General features: G+C 36.0%; 1 protein-coding gene and 1 pseudogene across 6 annotated transcripts in view; one reads left to right on the top strand and one right to left on the bottom strand.

The window, feature by feature from the left end:
- The window catches only part of EPC2 (enhancer of polycomb 2), a 192,183-nt gene that overhangs the window by 113,355 nt on the left and 55,734 nt on the right, over nt 1–23,094 (top strand). For all 6 annotated transcript variants that reach the window (XM_090279606.1, XM_090279607.1, XM_090279605.1 and 3 more), the window contains one exon: nt 5,108–5,267. In XM_090279606.1, coding sequence (XP_090135732.1) covers nt 5,168–5,267 — 100 coding nt within the window. In that variant the 5' untranslated portion in view covers nt 5,108–5,167. The remainder of the gene's footprint in view (nt 1–5,107; nt 5,268–23,094) is intronic.
- On the bottom strand, nt 21,428–21,580 carry LOC150022013 (small nuclear ribonucleoprotein G pseudogene; annotated as a pseudogene).

The raw sequence follows: 23,094 nt of genomic DNA on the forward strand, positions 1-23,094 counted from the left end.
CTGTGCCTTTTATTCTTCCTGAACTACTGTCTGTGTGTGTGCTGTATATAGCATATCGTTGATTCTTGGGTTATGAGACAAGTTAAACATTTGTCTTCATAGATGAGTAAAGTCCATTTATGTTTATTGATATGACTGAAATTTTGATCTCAACTCTAATAGTGTTTTAAATTTTGTTATTTTGGCTATGTTTCTCTTTATTTTTTGCTTTCCTCTAAAATAATTGTATTTGGTATTTAAGAAGGGTTTTTTTCATTTTCCCAATTTTAGTTGCAGTGTTTTCTTTGTTTATTGTTGTTCTATTACAGTTGTCCCATTTTTCCCCTATTGCTCTCCCCTGCCCCACCCACCTCCCCCCTCTCGCACAGTCAGTCCCCACCCTGTTGTCCATGTCCATGGGTCATTTATACCTGTTCCTTGACTAGTCCCTTCCTCTTTCCCTCCTTATCCCCCAGCCCCTTGCCCCCTTGTCACTGTCAGTCTGTTCCTTGTTTCTGTGCCTCTGGTTCTGTTTTGTTTGTTTGATTTGTTCATTAGGTTCCTATATTAGCTGAGAACAAATGGTATTTGTCCTTCACCACATGGCTTATTTCACTAAGCATTGTATTATTTTCATTTGAGTGTGCAGATGTTTGAACATTAGTTTTCACCATCTTTGAGGGGGGTGTGTGTCTAGTGTGTGTACACATTTTTGCTTGTTTTCCTCCCATCCTTCCTTCCTTCTCACCTGAGGACATTTTGTCATTGCTTTTAGAGAGAGAGGAAAGGAGAGAGGGGGTTTTTTTTAGAGGGAAAGGGAGGGAGAAAGAGAGGAAGAGAAACACTGATGTGAGAAACATCCATTAGTTGCCTTTTTGTACACGCCACAACGCTCCCCAACCAGGACCAAACCTGCAATCCAGGTATGTACCCTGACTGGGAATTGAACCTGGGACATTTAGGTTTGTAGGACAACACGCAACCAACTGACACATTGAACAGGGCTCCAGTCTTCTCTTGGTTGAATGAAACCGGTATGAAGATGTACTATACTATTCAGTGTGTAGCCACTAGTCATTCGTGGCTCTTGAGCACTTGAAATATGTCTACTTTGAATTGAGATGTCTATACATGTAAAAAACATGCTAGATTTTGTAGACTCAGGATTTTGTAGACTCAGTATAGGAGAAAAAAATGTAAAATATCCCCATACATTTTTATATTGATTACATGTTGAAATGATAATGTCTTGAATATGTGTATTGGCTAAAATAAAATATTATTAAAATTAATTTTATATTTTTACTTCTGTAAGTATGTCTGCTAGGTATTTTAAATATGTGGTTCACATTTGTGGCTTATGTTTCTGTTAAACAGTGCTATTCTAGTAGATTCCTCAAAAGTCTCCTACAAAATTCTCTATGTTTTTTCTTTATCCTTGGTACTTGAAGGACAGCTTAGCTAGATGTAAAATCATAGGTTCACATTTTCCATTCACTGAGGTTTCTAAAAATGCTACTTCATTGATGTTTTTATTATATGTTGCTTCTGAAGTCTAATGTAGTCTGATTATTTTGTCCTTTTTAAGTTATAATAATTAATTCATAATGAATATTACCGTTACTGTTGTTTGGAGGCTGTGAGGATTTTTAAAATTATTTTTGAAATAGTTTTATTCAAATATATGTCAAGAGTAGGTTGCTCTGGGTTACTTTTGCCAGGTACTTGGTGAGGTTTTTTTTCCTTATAAAAAACACAACCTGAAATTTACTATTTTAACCATATTTAAGTGTACAGTACAGTAGTGTTAACTCACATATATGCAGTGTTATGCAGGAGATATCTAGCACTGTTTTCATTTTAGAAAACTGAAACTCTGTATCCATCGCACAACAACTTCCCTTTTCCTCCTCCCTCCAGCCCCTGTGAACCAACATTCTACTTTCTATTTGAGTACTTTAGACCTCATAAATGAAATTATGTAGAATTGGTCTTTTTGTGGCAGGCTTATTTCACTTAGCAAAATGTTCACAAAGTTTATCCATGTTGTAACATGTGTCAGGATTTCCTTTTCTTTTTAAGGCTGAGTAATATTCCATTACATGTATACAAGTGTACCACACTTTGTTTATCCATTCATCTGTCAATGAACTCTTGGGTTTCTTCTACTACTTGGCTATTGTGACTGTCTGCAGTGAACATGGGTGTTCAAATATCTCTCTGAGATCCTTTTTTCATATTTTTGTATACATATCCAGAAATGGTATTGCTGGATCATATGGTAGTTCTATTTTTAGAATTAAGTCTTCCAATCTATGAAAACAGGGTGTCTTCCCTTTTTATGTATGTCTTATTTAATTTCAGCAATGTTTTGTGGTTTTTAATGTATAACTGTTAACCTCTTTGGTTAAATTATTTCTGAATGTTATTTTTTCTTTTCAGTGCTGTTGTAAATGGGGTTATTTTCCTAATTCACAGATTGTTCGTTGTTAGTGTATAGAAACAGCCGGTTTTTGTGTGTTACCTATCCTGTAACTTTGTTGAATTTGATTACTTATTCTAACAGATTTTTTGGAAATTTTTAAGGTTTTCTATATAAAAGATCACGTCATCTGTGGACAAAGATCATTTCACTTTTTTCCTTTCCAATTTGGATGCCTTTTTTTTCCTTGGTAATTGCTCTCTCTAGGACTTAAAGTACTGTTTTGAATAGAAGTGGTAAAAGCGAGCATCCTTGCCTTGTTATTGATCTTCAAAGAAAAGCTTTTAGTTTTTCAACATTGTATATGTTAGTTGTGGGCTTTTCATATGTGGACTTCATTATCCAGGGATGGGCAGAAGTAGGTTTACATTTGTTTGTATGGAAAATACAATAATTAATAAATAATACAAGAATAAATGGTTTCGCCCTTGCTGGTGTAGCTCAGTGGACTGAGCAAGCGTTGGCCTGTGAACCAAAAGGATGCTGGTTAGATTCCCAGTCAGGGCACATGCCTGGGTTGCAGGCCAGGTCTCCAGTTGGGGGTGTGCAAGAGGCAACTGATCCATGTTTTTCTCCCTCTCTTTCTCCCTCCATTCCCCTCTCTCTAAAAATTAATAAATAAAATATTTTTAAAAAATTTTTAGAAAAAAAATAAACTTCTGCATACTCACAGCAGTAAACCCATTTTGGCCCATCCCTGTATATGAAAATTGAACATAATTCACAAGGGAATTGAGAAAATATTAAAAAAGACAAATGAAAACAAAAACAAAACATAACAAAACTTAATGGTTGCAGCAAAAGCAATACTAGAGGGAAGCTCTAGTACAAAGAAGAAACAAAACTCAAAATTAGCGAAAGAAAGGCCAAAAACCGCATGATCATTTCAATTAATGGCATTAACAAAATTCAACATTCTTTCTTGGTGGGGGGACACTCAACAAACTAGGAATAGAAGAAAGTTACCTGAGTACAGAGTGAGGCGAAAGTAGGTTTACAGTTGTTTGTATGGAAAATAATACAATAATTTAATAAATTATAATACAAGAATAAACTCTGTTTCGCATACTCTCCCAACTGGAAACCTACTTTTGGTCCACCTTGTATGTGTTGATGTAAGAAACATCCAAACCTACAGAGAATTTTTATAAGTTTATTTGAGCCAAACTGAGGACATCTGCAGGGGACCAAGATCTCAAATGCTACAGAGAATAACAGCTTTGCAGCTTCTTTTATGCATTTGAAATTAAGGGGAGAATGTGAGGAAGATTACATGAAGGTGGAAGCAAGCAAGGTGAGGATTGGATTACAGGATAGTTAAGATTGGCCACCCTTTAGGAGGGGTCTGAAAGGGGCATGTTAACCTACATGCACAGAAACAATGGACAGGGCTTTCTTAAGTCAAAGATAAAACTATCACTAAAAAGTTATATGCCTGGGGCATCACTACCCACCCTACCTGCCTACTTAGGAATTTATGACCAGATCACTTTGTGAGGTTACTTTCCATAGAACCTCCTTTTCATCATGTATGTAGGTGCTCTTATTAGGCACGTATACAATTGTTACACCTTTCTGGTGAGCGGACCCTACAGAAAATTCAGTAAATATAAAAGGGCACAGAGAAGAAAATAAGGGCCACCTAAATATTCAGCATTTTGTTGTATTATTTTCTGTATTCTTTCAGCTCTTTTCTTCTAAAAACATATTCAGGAGAGGCAGTATAGCTACAATAAAGGATGGGAAGAGAGTGAGAGAGAATGCCTTATAAGTCATTGAGTGATTTTTTTAAAACAATTTTTAAAATTTATTGATTGACCTTAGAGAGAGGGAGGGGGAGAGAGACATCAATTTGTTGTTCCATTTATTTATGCATTTATTGGTTGTTTCTTGTATGTGCTCCAACCCGAGGTTGAACCCACAATCTTGGCATAATGGGACAGCACTCTAACCAACTGAGCTACCCAGCCAAGGCTTTATTCGCTGAGTGATTTTTAACCTTTAATCTGAATATGAAGGGGATCTCTTGGAGAGTAACATAACCTAATTTTCATTCCACAGGATAAAGCTGGTTTGTTGGGAATGGTCCACAGTGGGTCAAGGGAAAAAAGTTTGCATTAAGTGTTGGAGATAATAAAAAGTTATTAGAATCTGAATGTATTTTATAGGAACTTTCTGTTTAACTTTTGTCTCTTGCACATCATTTCATCTTTCTTTTGAATTACCCAGCATTTTGTACTGTTGAAGTTTCAAGTACATAATGCAGAAGAAACTTTAAACCTGCAATTAAAAACTACTTTCCTGCATTTGCATATGTGTTTTTAATTTGTTGTTGGTCATAGACACCTCAGTTTAGCAAACAAGGGATCAATTTTCTTGTCATTAAGATGTTAAATTCTAGTTTGTGAATATATATTTAATCTTTTTTAAAATGCTACTTGTTAAAACTAATCATCTAAGATGCCATCAGTATGAACACAAGTATTAAAGGAAAGCGATAGCAATGTTTTCTGTATGTCTGTGGCAAAGGAACTATTTATAATTGGTTCTTCAAGCACTTTACTATTATTAAACAAAGTAAAATATAATTTTGCATTGAAGTAACATTATTAAAACAACTTATGTTGCCTACTTTACATTTTCCAGGAACATCATTTACAGCGAGCTATTTCAGCACAGCAAGTGTTTAGAGAAAAAAAGGAGAGCATGGTCATTCCAGTTCCTGAGGCAGAGAGCAACGTCAACTATTACAATCGCTTGTACAAAGGAGAGTTTAAACAACCAAAACAGTTCATTCATATTCAGCGTAAGTTTGTTAATTCATTATTTTCTGTTTGTAATTTAAAATTCTTTCTCTTTTTGCCCAAAGAGACTTTAATTTTTCAATTTATAATCACTGATGAATAGAAATGTAAAGCCTTAAAGAATAAAATCCCTTTGCTTATATTTGAACTTGGAGATTTTGAGTGTTAGTTGCATTTGGAACATTTGATATGTATATAGTATAGGATTTTGTATAGTGCTTATACTTTATTATACAGCTAAAAGTTGGTGGATTACCAAACCTGAATAAGATTTATTTTTAAACGCCTAATGGCTATAATGCCAGTTAGGTGTGAGTTCTGAAATGTTTTTAGAATTAGGTCCTACCGTCATCTAGTTTTTAAAAAATTCTAATTCTGCCTCCTTGATAATTCCTTAGGTTTCCATTGTTGCTATTTAAATGATCACCATCTCTTGCCTTAAATTTAATCTCCTAATATATTATTACCCTCCCACCCCCACCTGTCTCCTATCCTTACCCTTCTCATCTGTCTATACACAAAGTCCACTAGCGCCAGAGTGGTCTTCCTGCAATGTCTGTCTGGCTTAAAAATCCTACTGCTGTTCTTCATTGTCTACAAGTAGCAGTTTTTAGCTGATTCTACAGAGACGTGCTAGTGTCTTGTCTGATAGTGTTTAACACACATACCTTTTGGGTAGTTTGTTAAATAGAACCTCCAGGGCTCTGTTAGAATCTTTGGTATGCAGCTTGGTAATAAGAATTTTTTTAAAGTTTCCCAAGTAATTCTGTAATATATCCAAATATAAGACTGTGATTTTGAGATGTTTTTTAATTGATTCTAAGATGCACATTTTTTCATTTGTTATCTTTAAAACAAGATTGCATTTTAAATTGCTGTTGTCCTGGGTTGAATTCTGGTTTCTCTAAAGAGAATTTACGTTTGCTTCTGCCAGGCATCTGAGGACACTACTGATCTGAGTCTATTTAAAATAATTTGTTTTGTTTTGTTTGTTGTTGGACCATTGGTAGCTTTAGTTCAGAGAATTGGTTTAATCCTCTGGGGCAGATTTCCCCACCTAACGGCAAGTGGAGAAATATCAAGTACTTTGCTTTCCCTTTCTGCATAGCCAGTTGTTTCCTTACCTTACACTGAAGTTGTTACCCTTTGGTAGTGCAGCTTTATGGAGCAGTGTTCTCTCAAACTTTTTAATAGACTCCAGCATACAGTTTTTTTCCTTACTGTACATAAAGTTATGGTGCGTCTTGTAATTAATTCATGGCAGTTTAGATTTGACAGAATTCGGTAATAGCCGATTATCCATTTTGAATACAAGGTACTTTGTGATTTATTCCCTAACTGCTCTGTTAACCTCATTTCCTGTTGCTCTTTCCCTAACTCTGTACCATAGGGACTAACTAAAAATTAAACACATTCGTCTAGTTTCACATTTCACAATTCCTTGCATGTGTTTCCTATTCAGTATTTAAGTCTTCTTTCCCTTCCTATAGCTCATTTAAGACCTAACTCCTTTATGAAGCTTACCCTGACTTTTCTCATTCTACCTCTCTTCTTTGCTCATCTCAGTATCTGTACATACCTCTGTTAGAGGACTCATCATATATCATTGCAGTTATTTGCAGCCATTCTTTCTCTCCTTTTTAGAGTATGAGTTCCTTGAGAACAGAAGACTTTATTTTCTGTTTGTGTCTTTAGAGTAGTTCATGGCTTATAGATGCTCAATAAATGGCATATTTGTTGACTAATGAAATTGTTTTTAAATGGCTTTCATAAGGCCCTTATGTGTCAGAATCAGAACCATTTTCCAGAGATTTCTCTGAAGCATTCAAGAGAAACACACATGCAAAAATTATTTGTTGTATGTTTCCTCCATGTTCTTTGATTTTGAGTCCATTTAAAAAGCTTGTTGAATTTGCCTTGTCTGTGTATCAGGAACGAGATAGCTGTTCACGATAGGAACTTTAACAATTTCTTAGGCCAATGTTTTTTTTTTTTGTTTTTTTTTTAATATATCACTAGACAACAGGACCGTTTGTAAAAGCCATTCTAAGAAACCGAGAATCAGGAAATTAGGTATAACTTATCTGGGTCAGGCCCCTTGGATACAGTAAACATTAATCTTGTGGGGTTGTTTTCTTTTTCACTTCATTTTATTCTATTACTGTAAAAATGAATTAAAAAAATAAATATTTTAACTTTCTTTTTTATGTTTTAGTCTTATCAGCATATACTACATACCATACTATATAATTTTACACTGTACATATAATATTTTATTCTGCCTTTCTGTTTATATTTTTTCTTTCTCATTTTTATATTACATAATCTCTTATTTTTATTTTCAGTGTGTATTACTTTTTTTTCAAATTGATGTTCCTCAATATGCTTACCTATATGCTTATTATTGACTTTAAGGTTATCTGTAGCAAAACTTAATCTTGTGTTATTAAAAATTTTTTCTAGGAATGCTTTTGAAAAAGTTTTAAATATAACTTCTTTCTAAACCCTTAAATACAAGGAATTCAGATCATGTGGCTCTGGATCTCCCCTTTTCTTCTTTTAATGATAGATTTGAAAGAATGCCCATTGGCCTGACTAGAAAAATAGCCACAGTAGAGTGGCCTAGTTCAGGCCCATCATATTGCTTGCCTGGGCTCAGAAACCTCTTTATTGGTCTCTCTGCTCTAGTCTCCATGCCTTCCAGTCCACTTTCCAGTCCATTTTCCACACTGCCACTATTGTAATTATTAACCCATTTAGAATTTTTTCAAGACTCTCTGATACCTATAAAATAAAATTTTAGTATATTTGTATAATGTTTAAGACCCTCTTTGTGCCTGTCCAGCAACGGTTCCCTGTGTGTTCTTCCACAAGGAATGAACTGTTGGGGGTTCTGTTTCCTTCTCTTGACTGTAAGTTCCTGAGGAACAGAAGCTCCATCTCATTCACTACATAGTCCTTGCAGTCTCAGTATACTTTTTTCTTCCACTTTCTGTAACTCTTCATAATTTCAGCTACAATAATGAGCTCCTTGCAACTCTCTGACTTATGCCCTCACAAAGCCCTTTTACTTTTCTACTCCACTTAAGACATAACTTGTTCTTCACATCTCATCTCTAGGATTACCTTTAGGACCCTTTTCCTGACCCCTTTAAGTCGTTGGCACTGTTCACTTCCAGTCCTCCTGTGTCATGTGCACACACTTAGTGTGGCATTGACCACTTTCCGTTGTGATTGTTGCCCTTTGTTGCCTCAATAGGCATAATGCTCATTGAGAGCAGGGGGACATTTTTCTTTTAATTTCACTTCCTAGTATAGTTCCTAGCATGTGGTTAAGTATGTAATTATTTGCTGAATAAATAAATGAGTGAATGGATGTTTGAAGATAAAAAGCATGCACATCATGGCATTTTTCAGACATCAGTCTTGTAGGACTCAAAATTGTATACACAGTCAAATAGAAGAATAAAATTATTAGAGTGTACAGTGAAATTGAGATACCTGTTATGTGGATCCAAGTTAGAAATTAAAAGTGAGTTCTATTACTCACCAACAATTTCATTTTAGGGCAAAAAGTGTCTGCCAAGGAGTTGGGAGTGGAATATTCCAGTTTTGGTAGGGATGTGGGAGAATCCTCATTCCTTCCCCTCCCTTTTAGTACGAGTTCTCAAAGTCACCCATATTTTATTTTGAGGAACTTACTTAATCACAACACATTGTTATATTCTTACCAGATTGGAAGCACATAGTCTTTGATGACCCAAGATTTTCAGACTGTTCCTCATTTAGGCTAACTACACACTGATCAGTTGTGTGACACACGTGGAAAATGCTATCTTTGTTTTACTTATAGTTACAACAAATTTACTTTGGGTTCCTCAACACAGATGTTACAATTCTTTAATTACTTGTGGAGTTTAAGAACTTCATTAAGTTCAGGATCCAAACTTTTCTTAAGGAAACAACTTTGTTGACCTTGTAATAAATTCTTTATTTTGACCTCCCATGACCTTTCATTTAATAATATTTTACAGTTGACATTAGATATCTCAGGATTTTAGAACATGATGTAACTTGAGATATTGTTCCATAAGTATTCTGAAGTAATTTCTGTCTAGTTTTTAACTCAGTTGGGTGGTTCTTGATAATAGGACTACTTTTCTTGTTTTGATAGGAAGCTTTACTTCCCCTTCACTGCATTACACCTACAAACCCGTATCAGTAGGCCATCTCACTGTTTCTTGGCTGAAAGGATAGGTTATCTTCCTATCTGTTAGGCAGTGAAAGCAACTCTCGCAAAGGAAATGGAATTCTGCTCTTTTGTGTTTTGTGTCTGTGGCCAATATCTTAAGCCCTGGGAATGTGCCTGTCTTGTGTGTGTACTGTACTGTATACCTCAGTATACTTGAAGCTGGCTCTTACTCAGTCTGATAAAGCTGACCAATATATCAAAAAAACTGCTTACTATTTCTTTGCAGGTGTTTGTGTTATAGCCCCATGAAGTATTGACCCTTCATCATTATATAATGTCCTTTTTTATCCCTGATAACTTGCCTTGCACTGAACTCAGCTCTGTGTGAAATTAATATAGCTGCTCCCACTTTATTTTGATTAGTGTTAGCAGAGTATATCTGTCTCCATCCTTTTAATCTATATGTGTTTTTATATTTAAAGGGGGGTTATTGGTAGATAAGAATTGGGTCTTATTCTTTTATTCATTCTTATCATTTCTTTTAATTGCTGTATTTAGACCATTGATGTTTGAAGCAATTGTTGGTATAGTTGGATTGCTATCTGCCATGTTTGTTACTGTTTTTTATTTGTTGCCTTAGTTTCAATTGAGTATTTTATATGCTCATTTTTCTGTCCTTGCTTAGCATATCAATTACACCTAAAATTTTTTTTTAGTGGTTGCCCAAGAGTTTTCACTATACATTTACAAATAATCCAAGGTCACTTCCAAATAACACTATGTCACTTCCTGGATAGTGCAAGTACCTTATAACAACAAAATATTTCTGATTCCTCATGCTTGTTCCTTGTATCATTATGTCATAATCAAATACATTGTTACTATTATTTTGCATAAAATTGTTGTTAGATTAATTAACATTAAGAAAAATAAAAGCTTTTATTTTACCTTAATCATTATTGAGAGCTCTTTAAGTAAATCTAAATTTCCAACCTATATCATTTCCTTTTCTCTGAAGAACTTCTTTCAACATTTCTCCTAAAGGAGGTCTACTGGCAACAGAGTTTCTAATTTTTTGTTTGCCTGAATAGGTCTTTATTTCTTCTTCACTTTTGAAGGATAATTTCCTTGGGTACAAAATTTAAGTTAGTGAGTTTTTTTTTTTTCTCTCAATGCTTAATTATTTCACTACGCACTCTGCTTGCTTACATGGTTTCTGAGGCAACTTAGATCTAATTCTTATCTTTGTTCCTCTCTATAGGTGAGATGTTCCCCCCACTCTAGCCTCTTCCAATATTTTTTTCTTTATAGTTTTCTGAAACTTGACTGTGATACGACTAGGTATAGTTTTTTGGAGCATTTTTCTTGCCTGGTGTTGTCTGAGCTTCCTGAATTAGTGGTTTGATGTCTGACATTAATTTGGGGGATATTTTCAGTCATTATTGCTTCAGATGATGGAGCTATTCCTTTCTGTTCATCTTTTCCTTTTAGAAATCCAATTACATGTATGTTACACCTTTTATAGTAGTCCCACAGTTCTTGGAACTTTATTTCTTTTTTGTTTTAAAGTCTTTTTCTTTTTTCAGTTTTGGAAATTTCTGTTGTCATATTGTCAAGCATTTCTTTTTTATTACTTTTTAGAATTTCCATCTCTGTGCTTTTTTTGTTAAAGTCTTTAACATTAATCATAGAGGTTTTATTTTTTAATTTCTGATCTGATAATTCCTACATTCTTGCCGTATCTAACAGGTTCTGATCCTTGTTCAGCCTCTTCAATCTGTGTTTTTTGCCTCTTATTATGCCTTGTAATTTTGTGTTGAAAAGTGACAATGGCATAGTGAGACACATAGGACTTCAATGATAAGGTGGAAAGGTCCAGGTGGAAGGGCCTTACTATCAGGTTTCAGTTGTATGGTTAGCCCCTGGCCCTGAGCTGTGAACTTGACCAGTGCTTTTCAGTTTCCCTCACCTTAGGTGGGACAGGATGGCTAGAGGGCATTGGAGTTGGGTAGTCCCCTTTTCCCAAGTCAGTTAGGCTCAAAAGGTTAGGCTCTGGTAAAATAGTTTCTCCTGAGTGCCTACTTTGTTAAGAACAAAATGGTTTGGCACATTTGACATGGTTCCTTTTCCTCCTGTCTGAAGCAAGTGGGATTTTTCTCCAATAGTCACTGCAAGGAATGTGTTAGAGCTTCCAGAGAAAAAACTCAAAGAAGTGTGCCACTTCCCACCCCACTCACCCAATGTCTGGGAGCCCCCTGGAGCTTTTCTCAGTTTTCACTTGTCCCTACTGAGCTTCCAGCAATTTGATTACAGTTCACATTTTCCTACCCTGGCGCTAGTACGCTCTGGTAAGTTGTGATTTCTGCCTTCAGCTGTCTGCAATTTTAGAGGCAGCTGTGGACCTCACTTCTCTGATGGATATAAGAGTTGTTGATTTTTCAGTTTAACTATTTACTTGTTGAAGCAGAGTGGTAGCTTGTAAGCTCTTTGTATCTTCCTGGAAACTGGAAGTCCTATATCTACTTTGTTTCCTTTTTTTTTTTTTATCTGTTTTTTTTTTTTTTTTTTCTTTCCTGTTTAGGGAGAGGGAGAGAGCTCATGCACGTGCGTGGGGGGTGGGGGGGAAAAGGGAGAGAGAAACCTCGGGTTGTCTGCCTCCCATACACACCCCAATGGGGATCGAACCCACACCCTGTGTGCCCTGCCAGGACTTGAACCTGCATCCTTTCAGTGCAGAGGAAAAAGCTACAATCAACTGAACCGCACCAGCCAGGGCTCATTGTCTTCTTAATTTTGTGTTGGCTGTACACTTTTTGAAGTTGATATGTTATATAAAACTTAAATTTCTTCTCATTGAAACAGATTGTTAATGTTTTTTGGAGGGACTATTCTTGATAACAGTACTTAACTCTGTAGTTTTGTCTTTTTCATTCTTGGGTGTTAATAAAAATTTTTAAATTATTTTGGAATATTTATGGTTTATTTTTTAATAGTCCTCAATAGTAATAAATATTTTCCTTTTGATAAAATAGTCTTTACTTAATTTTGGAAAACCGTTCAGAGCTAGGTATGGTCAATCGCTTAGATGTTATTTTTGGTTTAGAGGAAATTATATACTATAAAATATTAGACTGATTTTTCTTATGTCATTTATAATTTTGTTTTGAAGGCAGTATCAGAGAGTTTCCCAAATGGTTTTTTTATGGATATGCTCTTCAAGGATTAAAGTCATAGCTTATTCATTATGAATCATTAGAGCGTTTTTTAAGAAAGGTCGCGCCCTGTCGGTGTTGTTTGCTTGGAGCTTTGTCCCATGGACTGAACGGTTGAGGGTTCGATTCTGGTCAGGGCACGTGCTTAGGTTGCAGATTCGGTTTCCGGTCGAGGTGCCTAGGGGAGGCAACTGATCGATGTTTCTAACATAGATGTTTCTCTTCCTCTTTCGCTCTCCCATTCCCTCTCTCTTAAATCGGTAAGTATGTTCTTGGGCAAGGATTTTTTTTAAAGTCCTTTCTTTTCTTTTCTTTACTTTTCTTTTCTTTTCTTTTCTTTTCTTTTCTTTTCTTTTCTTTTCTTTTCTTTTCTCTCTCTCTCTCTCCTTTTCTTTCTTTCCCTCCTTCCTTCCTTCCTTCCTTCCTTCTTTAATAGAGGAAGAGGGAGAGAGAAAGAGAGAGAAACAGAAAACCATCAATTTGTTGTTCCACTTATTTATGCATTCATTGGTTGCTTGTATGTGCCCTGAGTGAGTATTAAACCTGCAACCTTGGCAACCTTGGCATATTGGGACAACGCTCCAACCAACTGAGCTACCTGGCCAGGGCTCTCATTTAATATTTTTTCTTCACCTCAGTGAAGACAGAATGATCTGAGTAGGTTTTATATTGTGTTCTGAAGTGTAAGATTTTTTAAGGCAATAGTCTTAAGAATTGAAAAATATTTTATTGCAGCTATTTTGTTCATTCATTCATTAGTGTTAGTTGGCCTATTATGTTGAGGGCCCAGTTTTGATAATATTTTAAAAAATCAATATTTTATTCCAGCTTCAGGCAAGAATTTCACATTGTGTGTAGTAACTGATAATTTTTGACTTCTCTTTCTGGCAACAGCTCTGGTGAATTTTTAGATATTAAAGATATTAAAGCAGGAAATGTTGGCTAAGATGTTATATTGGGAATTCAGGAATCTTACTGCTGAAGGATCTGCAATTATAATGTCAGATAGGTTGTTTTGAAGAGAACAGATAATGCATAGGGATCACTAACCCTGAATATTATATTAAAAGATGAAATTTTTAGATTCACAATGTAACATGCTTTTTAAAAAATGCATTCAGACGATTTCAAAATTTAAAAAATGTATAGAAAAACAACTTCATCCCTGTCCTTCCTTCACACCAGTCACCCCTTATAAGTGATCATTTTTATTAGTTCGTGTATTTTTTAGGGTTTTGTTACGCAAATTCAAGCAATAAGACTTTTTATATTTATTCTTGCTCTTACACAAAAATTAGCGTGCTATTTAATGTACTTTTTGGCACCATGTTTTTATATTTTGTAAGAGTATACTTTGGAAACTGTCTTATATTTGGATGTAGTGTATGTCCTCATTCTTTTTTATACTGTTGCATGGTAGTGTACTTTGGGTATGCCCTTTTGTTATTCAATTTTTTATATAAGGAAACTTGGATTGTTTTCAGTCTTTCATAATTACAAATAGTGCTTCAGTGAGTAACTACGAACAAACAGTATTTCATAAAGGAGCAGTTATATCTGTCTCTTATAGAAATTGCCAAGTTGTCCTCTCTAGGGGTCATACCATTTTGCACTTCCATTAGCAATATGTAAGAGTGCTTGGATCCAGGTCACAGGACTGCTTTGAAATATTTATTTATTTATTTATTTAGCCAGTCTAGTAAGTGGAAGATGATATACTTCAGTGTAGTATTTTCTAAAACTTTTTTTAAAAAATTTTAGATTTCCAGAGAAGTTGCAATAGTTCCTGTATACCTCTCATCCAGTTCAGTCTTCTTTATTATTATCATTTTATATTACTGTGGCATCTGTGTCAAAAATAGAAACCAATATTAGTACATTATTATTAACTAAAACTGAGACTTTACTCTTGATTTTTCTCAGTATAGTTCTAATTTGGATTTCTTACTATGTATGAGGTTTAGTGTCTTTTCTTATGTCTAGGTGCCATTAGCATTTTTATCCTGAACTGTTAACTTCTTTTTCCCCCAATTGTCTCTTTAGTTGTTAGAAAGTAAGGGAGAAAGAGTCTGAAGAAGACTAAGAAAAAGCATAATTAGAAGGAGAATGAAAGGATCATTATCTTTACACACTTTACTTTAAAAAAAATGTACAGAGCATTAGCGACTTCCGGCCAAGATGGAGACTTAGACTGACACGCTCAGTCTCCCTCTACAACTAAGAAGGAATACAACTACCTCAAAACAAAAGATAACCAGAAATTCCAGAAAATAAAACTACATGGAAGCCCAACGTATGAAGTTATAAACCAGCGGTGCTCGTCTGAACGGGTAGGAGGGGCGAGATCAGAATTGGGATGGAAGGGTCGGCCTAAGCTGTCCAAGGTAGCAGCGGGAATAGTGGCGGGACTGAGAGGAACACCAGGGGAGCAATCCCGGCTGCAGTCGAGACCCGTCAGCTCGGGATTCCAACGCTGGGGAAGGCAGACCTCCCCCATTGCCTTGGACGGTGAGGCTGTGGGGAAGGAGCCTCCCAGTCTCTCAGAGAAGAGTTAACAGCAGGAATTCATCTTGGACCCCCACCCCCACACAAAGAGCTGCAGAGCAGCGTAAAATGTCGCTGATCGCTCCCACTCGCTGGACTGTGAGGAGTGCACAGGGCTCCACCCCCTATAGCCTGCCCAGAGGAAAAAGCTAAACACAAATCTGTTAGAATGAAGCAGACAACGATTGAAATCCCGGTGACACAGCTCACCAGGCAGCAGATGAGAGACCTGACAGAGGAACAAATAAAAAACCTTTCAGAGGCTCAGTTCAGAGCTATAGATAAGGTGGCTTACAGAATTAACAAGATTTGGAACAAGACAGGGAAGGAACGAAAGCTACTCATACTGAAACAAACGAAAACACATATGAGACAAGTGGTGAGGAAATAAAATCCAAAGATCAAATTAACGAACCATAACATAGGGAAGGAACAAACAGACAACCAGTGCAGAAAGATGAAACAAAAAGTAAGGAAAGTGAGGAGAAGATCAGAAACCTCTAGGACAGCTATAAGCGATCGAACATTCGGATAATAGGATTGCCAGAGGGCAAAGAAGAACTAGAAATTGAAAAAATTATGTGAAAAAATAATGAAGCAGAACTTCCCGAACTTGGGGAAGGAAATAGACTTATAGGTCCAGGAAGCACAGAGTGTTCCAGAAAAACTGGACCCAGGGAGAACCACTCCAAGACACATTATAATCTTATTGTCAAAAATTAAAGATAAAGAGAGAATCTTAAAAGCAGCAAGAGAGAAGAAAAGAATCATGTACAAAGGGGTCCCAATTAGACTATCAGCAGATTTCTCAAAAGAGACCCTGCAGGCAAGAAGGGACTGGCAAGAAATATTCAAAGTAATGAAAATCAAAAACCTACAGCCACGAATACTCTATCCAGTGAAGCTGTGATTCAGAATAGAAGGGCAGAGAAAGTGCTTTCAGGACAAAGTAAAACTGAAGGAGTTCATTAGATCCAAATCACTATTATATGAGATGTTAAAGGGACTGGTTTAGAAGAAGGAGGATGAAAACTGTGAACATTAAAATGAAAACTTCATCACAACAACCAACAACAGAAGCTAGGGAATCGAAACAAAGGCAAACTAAGTAGGCAGTGAGAGTGGGAGAAGAATTATAGGTATGGGGGACATATTGGGGGGAGGTCAGCAGGGAGGGGGAAGAGGGAAAGGGAGGGAGCTGGTGCAGAAATTAAGAAGCGTAGTAGGAGGGAATGGAGTAGACAGGAAGAGGTTGAGAAGAGCTATATGCACAACCAGTGGACTTGGACTAAAGGGGGGGCAGCTGGAGGGAGGGGGCCACTGGATGGAAGGGAGCAGAGGGAAAAGAAATTGGGACAACTGTAACAGCATAATCAATAAGACATTTAAAAAGAAATTAGCATTAGCAATGTCTATAACAGAAAACTTCAATGAGTAAGCTGCTGAAATATGCTTTTTTTTTTTTAAATTTTATTCAACATACTTGCTTTCACTTGTTTTTCACTTGGCACTGTTAATGACAAGAAATAATAAAGTCTAAATTAATTACTATATATATATATATATTAAATCACTATTGCATTCCTCAGGTCCTGTCTAATATAAGTAGGCTCTCTCCCTTCTCTAATGATGAAAAACTCTACCAGAAAGATTCAGAGAATCTTACTGGGTTGGCTAAAAAGCCCATTTACTCTTGTATTAAATGTGAGATGACCAAGGACGCTGAGGTAATTCCAGCAGGCAGAATGTGGACGAACGGGGGGCTGCTGCACGCTCAGGCAAGTCAGCACTGAGCAGAGCAAGCATCGTCCTTTTATTGAAATCTGAGGGTGGCAACTATAGGATACAAACCATATTGCATAAAGAGAAAATAGGATGCCAGGGTTCAAACATTAACTACTTTAAGTACAAAACAAAACTGTAAGTCCTTAAGGCTAAGCTTCAAACAAGATGATAAGACAGGGAGTAATGGAGTACTCAGCAAAGTCTCTTTATTCTCAGGATACCATAGCTCAGTGGCCTGGAACAGCTTGCAGCTACCGGCGTTAGCAAGTCCAGCTTGCTTATCTGAGTCACAGGACACCTGGTCGGGGGGGGGGGGGGGGCATAAAGAAATGCCCCTACCCAGAGACTTGATTTCCACCAACAGTTTACAGTATTCCCTCACTTATCACGGGTATTACATTCTAGATCCCCCCCATGCGATAGATGAAAATCCGCGAAGTAGGAACCTTACATTTATTTTAGTATTTATATATATTTTAAGGCTTTGTAAACCCTTCTCACACACTCATAAACCTTTCCCACTCCCTTATTAACCTTTTCCACACTTTTATAAACACTACTTATGTTCTTAAACATATTCTACATTCTTAAATCTATGTAACTTTAACAACATACATATACAGTACCACAAAACTCCACAATATAGGGAAAAAGTACGTAATAAATAATTAAATATTTTTTAAAATCCCGGTAAGGCCGCAATAAGTGACCTGTGATATAGAGAGGGACTACTGTAGTTTATTTTTTTGTAAAATAAAAGACAGTTTTCATTTTCACCAATATCTGTTGATTTGGATATTTTGAGTATGTCAGCTATTTCCCACATGGGAGAATGTTGATTGTTCTCAGTTAATGTCTCGATTTGACCGCTATAAACTTCAACTGATCTACCTGACCATCAAGCATCGCCAACAAAAAAATCTTCAGCACAAAACCTCATAAACCACTTTTGACACATGTGATCAGACACAGAACCTTTTCCATACACTGCAGAGGTCTTTTTATTTTTTTTTTTGTTTTTCATTTGTGTTTTTACCTTTCTTTAAATAATATAAAGCGTAATATGCCAGAAATGTCACTTATTTTCTTCCATCTTCAGTATTAAAATGGCTACACAAAAATGCACCAATTTTGTTCATTTTTTTAAAAAACGTGTGCTGATATGACAGCTATCACAATACAATCAAACAAAAGTGTTTCAAATGAAATTAAGGACAACTAAATGCTACTAGAGCCATTTTACAGGGGGGAAAAAAAAACTTTTTGGCCAACCCATACTTTCCTATTCTCATAGTCTCTGGTTTCAGTAGTCGTCATCATTGCTACTAATTTTTGCCAGCAATACTTGGTATTTATATAAAATGTTAATTTTTCAAAGTGGAAGAGGAATGTTTGTTGGCTGGTTAGCAAAATCACTAAGAATAATCCCTATTATAGTATAAACCTGGAGCTTTTTTAAATCAGTGGAGAGACTTAGACCACTATGTGATTTTGTGGAAAGTAGGCTTGGACTCCTTTGTACTTTCTGTATTAGTGCATTGGAGAGGTAGTATAAAGGAAGTCTCTGGCCAAGTCTGATAACTGTAGGATCTTGGAGAATTAAAGTCAAGATTCATGATCTTCACTTTGAACATTAAAATGATCTCTTGATTCATCATTGAGAACTGCTACGTTTGGAGGCTATCAGAACCTTGGAGAGCTCCAGGCAAAGGGGAGATGGTGCTTGGGTTGCTACTGACCTTTGAAATACACTTGCTTGTTAGTACTATTTTTCAAATTTATTTGAAGCCTGAGAAAAAGATTTATAAAATTTGAAAGTTCAGTTGGTGTATTTCATATTAGGCATAAGTAAAATTTATAATATTTTTAAGAGCAAAGACTTGGGTATAGATCAGTGGTTCTCAAAATATTGTCCAATATGACTTGGGAACTTGTTAGAAATACAAATTCACAAGCTCCTCTCCACAGCTACTGAGTCAGAAACTGGTGATCAAGATCAGTAATCTGTTTTAACAAGCCATACAGGTGATTGTGGTGAATGCTAAAGTTTGAGAAGCACTAAGTTAAAGGCTGTGATCATGCTCTCATGTCAAGGAGGGACTTCTGAGCCTCTGTCAAATCCCTAGATTTCAACTCCTGTTTTTAAAAGTATGTATTTTTTATATATGTGCATACAACTTCTGTGGACATGTAGTTCTGAATTTTTGTTTGGTTTAAAGGTGAATTTCGATAATATAGCCTCCATTCCAGTCTCATTATTAACAATTTGTATCTCTTGCAATTAAGCATATTCCCTGTCTTCGCTCCTGCTGCTCTATCTGTGATGCACTGGCATCCACTTTCTCTATGGCTTATAGTAATGATTTCTATTCTAAGTTAGAAGGGAGTCTATTAATACATGTTGTGCCTGAGGTAAGGTCAATGTGGGTTCATTAAACTAATAAGCATAATTTTATTGTATAAGAAAGGAATTACAGAGTAGGAAGATGAAATAGACCAGCGAGTTTTTAAGTGAACAGCAGTTTTAGAAGGTGCTATTGTTAATATTTTCACAGAAGAGCCTTTACAAACAAGGTACACTTGTGCCTCTGTTCTTATTTTGTTGCCTCCATTAAAGGGATTGGATATTGCATGTAGTTTCCAGAAGTTAAATGTTTAGGAAATATAGAGATTAATGGAAGTAGTAGTAGAGGCTTAGTATAAAGATGGATTTTGTTTCTTTCTGCATTTAAAAAAAAAATGCCACTGAGCTCTGGAAGGTAGCTCAGTTTGTTGGAGCATTGTCCGGATGCTCCGGGGTTGCCAGTTCAGTCCTCAGTCAGGACACATACAGGGATCAACCAATGAATGGAATGCATCAATAAGTAGAATAACAAATCAATGTCTGACTCTCTGTCTGTCTGTCTGCCTCTCCCCCCTCTCTCCCTTCCTTCCTCCCACTCTCTTCCTCTCTTCCTCCCTCTCCCTTTCCCCTCTGTCTCAAAAAATCAGTTAAAAAATTATCAATGATAATTCTTAGATAAATCTTAGAAATTTTCTTTACTTGAAATAACTAAGTGGGAAACTATTTATTGGTTTTCATTTTTAACATTTGTTTTTAACAAATCCTTGCCTGATGCACTAGGTTCACAATAGCTTGTTTTATATGCGTTTTAGTCAACTGATAAATTTTTTTTATTTGTAGATTTTTTTATTATCTTTGATTATTGAATGTAATCTATAAGCTTGAACATTTAAGTCCAAAGTCAAACAAAAACAATATTTTGATTTATCTATATGTTTGTTCCCTTTGATATTCAAAGAATTTTTCATTATGACTATAACGATTAGGATTTAATTTAACATTAACATCTGTGTGGTGTAATAGAAAAAGTATTGAGCTCTGAGTGAAAGCCCTGGAACTTGTGCTCAGCTCATCAGGTTCGTAACCTTTCCTAGCTTTCTGATCTGTAAAATAAAGTGTGCCCAGTTCTGCGTTTTTGTAACTTTTTATTATTTTTATTAACATGTAAATTAACTGGTATATTTGATCTCCATTTTAACTTGCTTAATGGACCCAGTAGTAGTATACTAGAAGAAAGAAAGTTGACAGGGAGGAGGAGAGAGGGGAAATTTTTTTAAAAAAAGGAAAAATTCAAAATAGATTCTAGGAATACGGAAAAAAATAAAGAAAAACTATCCAAGTTTTGTTTTAAGACACTGAGAGTTTCTACTTTAATTTTGTTTTTTTTCATTTATTTTTCAAGAGAAGGAAAGGGAGAGAAATGTTGATCAGTTGCCTCTTACATGCCCCTAGCCAGGGACCTGGCCTGCAACCCAGGCATATGCCCTGACTGGGAATCTAACTGGCAACCTTTTGCTTTGCTGGACAACACCCAACCCACTGAGCCACATCAGTCAGGGCTAGATTTTTACCTTTTACATATTGCTTCGGTTATCATATTTAGTTACATAATTTTCCCCCACACCTGATGTTTTTCCACCAGCATGAGGAAAAGGGAATTATGTGATTAATTGAACATCTGGGTTCTGGTTTGTAGCTGCCCTTAGGAACTATTAATTTTTAAGATTTTTACGTATGTTTACTAGAGATAGCTACTAAAATTTGGTAAAGCTAATTGGAGTTTGGATCTCCTAGTATATCTTTGTTTATTCTAGTTTTCCTCTTGACAAGTTGTATGTAGATTAAAATTTTTTAAAGTCTCGGGAGCATTTATTCTGGGCATCCCCTTGCATCCTTTTTTTCTTCTCTAATCAGTACAAAAATTTATTTTACAAAAGTTCAATGTGAAAATGTACACGACCTGATTTTTATATTATAGTAAAACAGGTGCTATGAGAAGGGTCTTTGGAAGCAATTGATTTCTCAGATTAGCACAGCCATTCTTTATACTCCATCCAAGGCTTCTAACTCGATGATATTATTTCCTCATATTACCACCATTCCAGTACTGTTCTGTTGCTCACTAGTGGCCATCTCCACACATTCATCTGTCACAAGATTCATAAAGGGATCAAATCCCCGCAATAGGGACGGATAGTGTTTTCCACCATTTAATTTCAACAATAACTTCTTGTCCATAATTTTTTTTAACTCTGGAGCCTTATTTATGGTGTCTACTCAGCAAGCTCGAAGATACCTTTGAATGGAATTCCCCCATGCATCCTTTCTGTTGTTAGTACCTAGTGCCTTATAGACCCTCTATATTACATGTTGAACTTAAGAGAAAAAAGCAGCTTGTAAGGAAAAAACTCTGAAAGTATAGTAAATATTGTCTCCACTCCCACTGCATTTGGTGTCTGTGACCTCTCTATTTTCTTCTTCCTGTTTAGAAGACAAGCAACTTTAGCTAAAAAATGTTTCTATAAAAAGGGAGTAATTTTGATGATTAAAAAAACATTTAAAATCAGGACCTGCCATTCTCATGTTCATATCATTTTTATCCACTTTGAAACAGTTCTAAATTTCAATTTTGCTTACAGTTTGTTGCTGTTTCAAATCAGAGAGAATAAATGAATTTTTACATGAAAACTTTCAATTTCAAAGTAAATTATTTGTTAGAGGTGTGAGAGAAGAAAGTATCTGACAGATATTAACTCAAGGTTTTAAAAAAAGGGTCAAACAATGCATGTGTTGGCACCTTCACTGGAAATATTTAAGCTCAATTTGACAGCCTTTTCTTGTTAAAAACTTTGATTATAATTTTATTTTATTTTTTTATAATTTTAAACAATTAGTTTTTATCATATTAACTGTTGTGAGGGTTTTTATTTTTTTTTGGAGGGTTTTTTGTTTGTTATTTTAAGTATATTTCATTGATTATGCTGTTACAGTTGTCCCAATTTCTTTTCCCTTTGCTCCCTTCCACCCAGTACCCCCTTCCCTCTAGCAGTCCCCTTCACCCCCTTAGTTCATGCTCATGGGTCGTGCATGTAAGTTCCTTGGCTTCACCCTTTCCTATACACATATTATTCTTAACTTCCCCCTGTCTGTTTTGTACCTACCAATTATGCTTCTTAATCCCTGCACCATTTCCCCATTTCTTCTCCTTCCCCCTCCCAGCTTATAACTCTCCAAATAATCCCCATACCTATGATTCCGTTCCTGTTCTGGTGGTTTGCTTAGTTTTGTTTTGTTTTTTGTTTTTAGGTTCTGTTGTTGATAGTTGTGATGTTCGTTTTTTAATAGACTACTAAAATGGGAGGGAGGAGGTCGGCCTCTGTGGGCCTTGATCTTCCTTAGATGGAATTACACTTTGTTCTGCATCACAACTGGCCAGACCTTAAAGTGATGCACCCAAGAAGCTTTCCCTGCTCTGGAGGAGGAGCTCCTTCAGAAATTTTATTCTTAATCATATTTCTCTTGAAATTTTTTGACTGTTTTTGTTTAAAATTTCTTCCTCAGGAGTCAGCTCTGCTCCATGTGATTTAGGGGCACTTGTACCGTTGCTAGGTATTGTTTGCTGTTGGTGAACACAGTGCTGTTCTTCATTAGGGTATTGGTGCAGACCAGCTTATTACTGGATGCGTTATAGACTGCACATGTGACCCTCATCTGGAAGGATGCCCATTACTGTATGCTGGGTGGAAGGAAGA

The sequence above is a fragment of the Furipterus horrens genome, unplaced genomic scaffold (genome assembly GCF_987537825.1).
Source record: "Furipterus horrens unplaced genomic scaffold, mFurHor1.1.pri manual_scaffold_1, whole genome shotgun sequence".
NCBI classification, from domain to species: Eukaryota; Metazoa; Chordata; class Mammalia; order Chiroptera; family Furipteridae; genus Furipterus; species Furipterus horrens.